We start from the raw sequence: 7,153 nt of genomic DNA, 5'->3' as shown, positions 1-7,153 counted from the left end.
TTGACCGGTTCGATGGGGGGTCTAACGAATCCGAAACAGGGTTAGATTTTTTCTCTATTTAATCACCATGTCTACATCTGATGGTGAAATTTTTATTTACATATATTTATGACCTCGGATCGCCACATGCCTACTAAAGTGGTATAACTTGTTTAGTATGTTATATGACTTGTACATCATTGTGAACCAACTATACTAAAGAAACAAAATTTTCAAAAATCTTATGAAATAGGATGTGACCGAAATAATGAAATATATATAGGGTTAAAAAATCACAAACTTTCGGTAACGTTTGTTTCCCGATAAAAGTAGTCAACTCTAAATACGCTTAGGTGCTCCTAAGGGGAGCCTAACCACCGGAGGGCCAATTTTACAATTTTTTTCATACGTTCCTAAATCTCATGTATATGAGTTTTAGATTCGAAAATGAAAAAAAATAGGGTTTCGCACGATGCCAGTCAACCGCATTTTGTGTAAAAAATGATTGTTTTCCTCCTTTTAATCTTGGCCGTGCATTTCCCTATAAAAGGGAAGAGACTGTTGACCTCGGTCAAAAGCCCATTTCGGGCGTTGACCCGTCTGTCTCTCTCCTCCTCCTCTCTCTCCGCCGCATCCATCTTCTTCGCCCCCCTCCGCCCGATTCCGGCCACCCCAGACGGCGAGACCACCACCAAACTCTTTCTCTTCTTCTACTCTACAAAACTCAGTCCATATATCAGACATGCAACCAATTCAATGGAGATCGAATTCAAGGATGCTTCACTGTGTTCTTCAATTTTCGGTGAGCTCCGACGGCGACTGTAACAGCGGTGGGTAGGGTTTCTCTCCTCTTCTCTTCTCTTCTTGTTCAATTCCTTTGTCTTTTTTTCCTTGAGCCCGAATCCTTAATACCTCTTTTCTGGAAATTTTCACGGAGAGTCTCCGGCAAGGTATTCCAGGGCCTCCCTCTCCTTCCCTGCGTCGCCTCTTTCTCCTGGAGACAAAAACGAACACGGAGGGAGGCTAGAAGGGTTGTTGTCGTTGTGTTGGAGATAGGAAGGAAGAAGTCAGACCAAAAATTCCACAATTGCATAAACAGCGCGTGCTACCCACTCCTCGTTAAATTTCCAGGTGCGCCACGCACCCGGGTGCGTTGAATAGGCTCTCCTTGATGGTAGGACTTTGCACTCCACAATCAACCGTGAGAATTCTTATAATTTCATGATCTTGGCAAGTGACAGCTAAATGCAAAGGAGTGTTTCCTTCCTTATCGACTTGATCTACAAGTCCTGCTAGCTCAGGGGTCTTCACTATGTACTCGACAACATTGCTTTGTGCACCTAAAACTGCGACATGAAGAATCGTTTGGTTTTTGTCACCGAGTCACTCACAAGAATCGTGTAGCCATTGCAGCTGCTCCTTCATTACTTCGATTTGACCTTTATATGCTGCGACATGAAGAGCTGACATTCCAGATTTATCCAAAATGTAAGAAGTACTAGACTTATCCCATTTCATCAACAACCGAGTAGCTTCAAGGTTCCCTCTAAATGCTGCGTAGTGTACGGGTGTCCACAGCCCCAAGTGTATCAGTTTCTTTAATCATATCAGGATATTTGGACACCATGATCTCCACAATCCATGTGATATTACCATTCAAGTTAAAACTCATATGCCTTTAATATATAGTACTAACATGATTCACACAGGTTTAAAAATACTAATTTTTTTAGACAACTACTATTTCCGAACCTGCTCGTTGCTTTACTTCACAACTGATAGGTGAATTTAAAAAACTTGTATAAATATGTACATAGCCAGTGACATGAAGTCAATTTATGCAGGAAAAAATCGATCAAACAAACTACGTATTAAGTGAAATCTCAGGTGCCAGGTGCATATGGTACCTTCAGCGCTCGGGTACTTGTGAGTTACGGCGCATGTAAAGCTGTCACACCATCAATTCCTTGGAAAGAAGGAGATATTGAAGACTCATTCAAAATGTCACGAGCAATACTTGAAAAGCCCTTACAGATTGCCAAGAACAATGGTGACTCCTTAGCGCTATTAGTAGAACAACACAGTTTTGGATCTGCTTTCATCAACAACTTCATCACTTCACTGCGACCATATTGAGCAGCAACATGCATCACAGTATGCATTTCAAGTTGGTCTTTCGTAGCAACTTTTTGTAAGATTTAGCATAAGTTGGTCCCCTTTCCTGATCGTTGGCTCTTCGAACATGTAGGGCTTTTGCACGTTCGATGAGGAAGTCTATCACTTCGTCACATCCTACTCTGGCAGCAATGTGTAAGGGGGTATCACCCATCTTGTTGACGGACCAGAACAACGGTGAATGTTTGTCAAGAGGGATGTCTGTGAAGACATTGATACGCTTGAATTCAGCTGCAAGATGAAGAACATTGTTACCTTTAGGGGTTTGATAACTGAGAAGATCAACTGATACCTCACCATTTCTAATCTTTTGCAAGATGCCAACATCACCACAAGTTGCTGCCCTGTACATAGAAGGATCCATCAAGCCTTTGAACTCTCACACTCTCAATTAACTTTCTCAAACTGCACTGAACTCTCTCACTCTCAATTAACCTTCTCAAACTGCAGAATCAAGCTGAAAACTAAGCATAAAAATGTTCTTTTCAGTCAGACTTGCCATTTCTTTTATCATGCGAGTATGAGATCTTAGAGTTTCGAGTACAGTAAACAATGGTACTTAGTCAGACTTTCTTTTTAAAATAAAAAGACTTTTTAGACTTTCGAGTACACTGCACATGAGAATCAATAAGGGATCCAAGGATCTGGATCTTGTCCTTGAATATACTGGTACTGGCTTATCAAAAATTCATCCACCATTCTATGTACTTCGAGGTGTTTGCAGTCAATCTTCTTTCTTCTAGCAAGTTTAAAACCAATCAGAAGCGACTCCAATAGTTAGGCTAATGTTTTCCATATCTAGCAGTCTAGCACATTAATTTGCTCGAACTAATTTGTTTTGGATAAAGCTACATGATGACCACCTTGCTGTGTGAAGTTGTATGTAAAGTATATACCACGCAGATGATAGCTAGGCTTCCGCAACCAACTTTGAAAAATAAGAATAGATCCATGCTATACACATCAATAGATCCATCTCTGTAAGTTTCTTTTACAGAGACAAAATTGACATAGTGCAGGAAGAATTAACTTCAAACGGTAGTGCCATTAGATCACACGGTTTCGGAGCCAGTGAATCCTATTTCCCCTGCTTATTTGAATCAGAGACTTCAGCACAGGGATAACAGCTAATATCAATAAAATGCCACAAATTACTGCGAGCATGATATCAACCCAAGTTGTACCAAATAAAAATTCAAGCACATTTCCATCGTAGTGTCTGGGCTGCACTGCTAACGTGCCTGAAAAAAATGCAACCACCATTCCTCCAATCGAATACTGAATGAGACTTGATGGTGTAGGTAGATGGATGGATAACACAGTTATCGGCGTTGATTCGTTGTAGATTGCGATAATTGAGATGTAGAAGGACACTGCGTTGAAAAACTGAAACACTTTGAAAGTGGCCTTGTCATATAAAACCGGCATTCCATCTTCTTTAAATCCTCCAGGCACATTGGTGAAAGAAGCTGCAAATGTGATGGTTGCAATCAGCGTTGCTACAAGGAGTTTGGTGTCATTTCTTTTCAAAGCGTTACGATCATCGGGAGGAGCTTGCTGTTGGTTTTCTCTGGTCTTGTGACTCTTGTCAGTATCCTTCTCCAGAGATTCCAATTTGTCAAAGTCTCGACTGATTTGTTGGTGGAAGAATGGCACACCAACGGAGCACCCCAGGTTGTGCAAAACCATACCACTGCGAATTGTTTCCTTTAAACATCAGGAGAGCACAATCTTTAGTCTTTAAATACAAATAAAATGACTTACTAAGAGCTTCGTACAAGTTGTGTTAATTTTGCATACCTGTTCACCAATATTGTCACCAAGAAACATGTCAATAGGCTTTGAGAATTCCTTATTGATAGCGATCATGTCCACTCTACGATCGCCTGACAGAACTTTTATGATCTTATGATCTTGCTGAAGGGCAGCCAAGTGCAAAGGAGTGTTCCCATCTTCATCTGCTTCGTTTATAATTGCTGCAAGCTTAGGTGTCTTCAATATGTACTCCACAACATTCACTCGCGCACCTAATACTGCAGCATGTAAAGCCGTCTGGCCTTTGCCATTCAGCAGATCACAAATATCAGGCCGCCACCGAAGCAGCTCCTCCATTATTTTGGTGTGCCCTGCATGGGCTGCAACATGGAGAGCTGACATTCCAGAGTTGTCTAAGATATAAGACGCAGAACTATCGCATTGCATTAGCACTTTAGTCGCTTCAAGGTTCCCTCTAAACGCTGCATAGTGTAAGGGAGTCCAGCCAAGTGCATCGACGTTTTTAATCATCTCAGGATTTCTGGACACCATAATCCTCACAATGCCTAGCATATATTAAATTAAAAACTTAGAGCTAAGCAGTAAGCAGTGCCATACTCTTTAACTGTTCAAGTTACAAGTCCAAACATGAACAAAGAGAGCTGTCATTTTAACATGAACTACTCACGTACTAAACACATAGTAATGTAAACTATTTACTACTGTACAGGATTTAATAAAATTCCATATAGGAAAGTGAAATGAACTATGCATATATAAGGGGACAATGTAGAAAATTACCTTTGCTGGTGAGGTTGCTGCGAGTTACGGCCGCGTGCAGAGCCGTCACACCATTAGTCCCTCGAAAACAAGGACACACCGGAGACTCATTCAACAAATACAGAGCAATCTCTACAGACCCTTTCCTAGCGGCCAAGAACAAAACCGATTCATCTGCGCTATTAGTCAAACAACACAGTTCAGGATCGGCTTCCATCAGCATAACCACCACCCCAAGATGACCGTACCTTACAGCCACATGCAACGCCGTATCCATTTCCATATTCGTAACCCGAAGCAGCGGCTTCCGGCGACCGATTTCCACGTCAGCTCCTCTAATGTGTAGGGCTCTTGCTTGATCAATAAGGAAGTCGACTATTTCAGGACAGCCTACTCTAGCGGCAACGTGAAGAGGAGTGTCACCCTTTTTGTTGGCGGCCCAGAACAGAGCAGGGGAGATGTGAGTTGGGACTTGTCGGAAAAACTCAATCTGTTTGAACTCAGCTGCGATGTGGAGAATGTTGTTGTCTTTAGGAGTTTTCTGGAGGAGAAGGTCGTGGTTTGACAATACGTCGCCGTCTCTGATTCGTCTCAAGAAGCTGACATCTCCGAGCATGGTCGCCTCATACAGGTAAGGATCCATGGTGGTTATCGATCGATGCTTAATTCCTAATCCTATCTGGGATTCTTTATCCCACCCACCAGTCCTGAATTATTACTGGTCGAATGAATCAAAGGGGTGAGAGATTACAAGAGGGGGAAGAAGAAAGAAGCAAATGATATGAGGGATAAGATTGACGGATTGATTTAGTTGAAAACTGAAATATGGCTGTGGTGACTGGTCAACTACCAAAGAGGCTTGACTCACGGTAGGTGACTGGTCAACTATCAAAGAGGCTGTCAGTCAAAACTGGCAGCGATGCTGATTGATACATTTCAAAGCGAGGGGCATATGGAGAACTCGCAAAACTAATATGGGCCGCATGTATGCGGATCACTGTCTACGGTCGAATTACTAGGGATTGTCTCGTCCGGATCTGCACCGTTCAAGGGGGGTGGGGGGTGGGGTGGGTGGGTGGGTGGGGCAGGGTAGGGATCTAAGGGTGGAAAACCGTTCGACATAACATGCCGTTCGGTACAGAAGAATTTTCCGAATTACTACGTGTTTCACACAAGTTTATAATCCAAACCCAAACCCTTTTAACCCGCATGTACACCTTTCTCAATTCACACCCTCAATACCCAACCATTGTCAGAATTTCTTTCTAAATAAGAGACTACGTACGTACAATACTCGGATGCCACACTACATAATGTTAATGTCTCTAATAACTGTGATATCTCGCTCCTATAATTTCAGACTATGATAACCATTCTTTATTGGAACAGGTATGTGAAGAGGAGATTTATGAAGCAGTTTGCTCCATTGGAGCCCTCAAAGCCCTCCGAACCAGATGGGTTTCATATTCTGGATCCGTCACTGTGTAACATTGAATACAAATAGACACAGGAAATTAGAAACGTACGTATACATAATTTATATAAATGGAATTGTAATCCAACCCAAACAAAACAAAAAAGACGAAACTGTAAGAGATCGACACTACTAGAACAAAGGACATATGCGACGAAGAAAATTCCCTTCGTCGCTTAGGTAAATACTTAAGCGACGAACCATAATTCGTCGCTCAGTAAATACTTAAGCGACGAAAAAATTAAACCGTCTCATGAGATGTTACCTAAGCGACGAAACTATCGCTTAAGAGACGAAAAATCCTTCGTCTCTTCAATTCAATCCTAAGCGACGAATTTATAAATGTCGTCGCAATAATCAAGCGACAAATTAATAAACCGTCGCATAAGATATTACCTAAGCGACGAAGTTATCACTTAAGAGCCGAAAAATTCTTCGTCTCTCCAGTACAATCTTACGAGACGAATTTATAAATTTCGTCGCAATACTTAAGCGACAAATCACTAAACCGTCGCATAAAGTATTACATAAGCGACGAATATTTAACTTAAGAGACGGAATATTTTCGTCTCTTGAGTGTCATCTTAGGCGACGAATACATTAGATTCGTCGCATAAGATATGAGTTATGCGACGAAATTTAATACTAATACGACGAAGTGTTCGTCGCATAAGTGTTTTCGACTTTATATCTGCTTCCTCTCTGCCCAGATCTAAGACGGAAAAAAATTTGGTAGAGCTGAAATCTGGCGACAGAAATCATCAAATCTGGCGATGGAAAGCTTTGTCCATATGAATCAAGATCATCATTAGCTAGCTAGCTAGCTATAACTTGGTATAATCTCATTCTCTTCTTTTCACCATTTATAGTTATGAGGCTGGATGATACATACCTTGTTTGTTGATGATAATTTTGGGTTACCCATCTTTAATGATGATAATGTTGTTGTTGATGATATACAGCTAAATCTCCTCCTTGTTTAGATGGATA

The 7,153-nt window shown here is 41.4% G+C and overlaps 2 protein-coding genes across 3 annotated transcripts; both read right to left on the bottom strand.

Moving 5' to 3' along the window:
* Nucleotides 1-2,128: 2,128 nt before the first annotated feature.
* Nucleotides 2,129-2,518, bottom strand: LOC101305449. Its single transcript, XM_004295651.1, has one exon. The coding sequence runs from the start codon at nt 2,516-2,518 to the stop codon at nt 2,129-2,131; it is 390 nt and encodes a 129-aa protein (XP_004295699.1).
* Nucleotides 2,519-3,037: 519 nt separating this feature from the next.
* On the bottom strand, nt 3,038-5,449 carry LOC101300703 (ankyrin repeat-containing protein At5g02620-like). 2 transcript variants are annotated; one of them, XM_004294148.1, is made up of 4 exons: nt 4,938-5,449; nt 4,711-4,868; nt 3,955-4,475; nt 3,038-3,861 (listed from the first exon to the last, which is right to left on the bottom strand). In XM_004294148.1, exons 1-4 carry the CDS (start codon nt 5,330-5,332, stop codon nt 3,202-3,204), a joined length of 1,734 nt encoding a protein of 577 aa, XP_004294196.1. In that variant the 5' UTR covers nt 5,333-5,449; the 3' UTR covers nt 3,038-3,201. The 2 variants fall into 2 exon arrangements, with proteins under 2 accessions (XP_004294196.1, XP_004294195.1); XM_004294147.1 differs by having other exon boundaries at nt 4,711-5,449.
* Nucleotides 5,450-7,153: the final 1,704 nt, after the last annotated feature.

Source organism: Fragaria vesca, linkage group LG3 (assembly GCF_000184155.1).
Source record: "Fragaria vesca subsp. vesca linkage group LG3, FraVesHawaii_1.0, whole genome shotgun sequence".
NCBI classification, from domain to species: domain Eukaryota; kingdom Viridiplantae; phylum Streptophyta; class Magnoliopsida; order Rosales; family Rosaceae; genus Fragaria; species Fragaria vesca.
The sequence above is the reverse complement of the archived record's forward strand: the minus strand, read 5'-3'. Positions and strand labels throughout refer to the sequence as shown.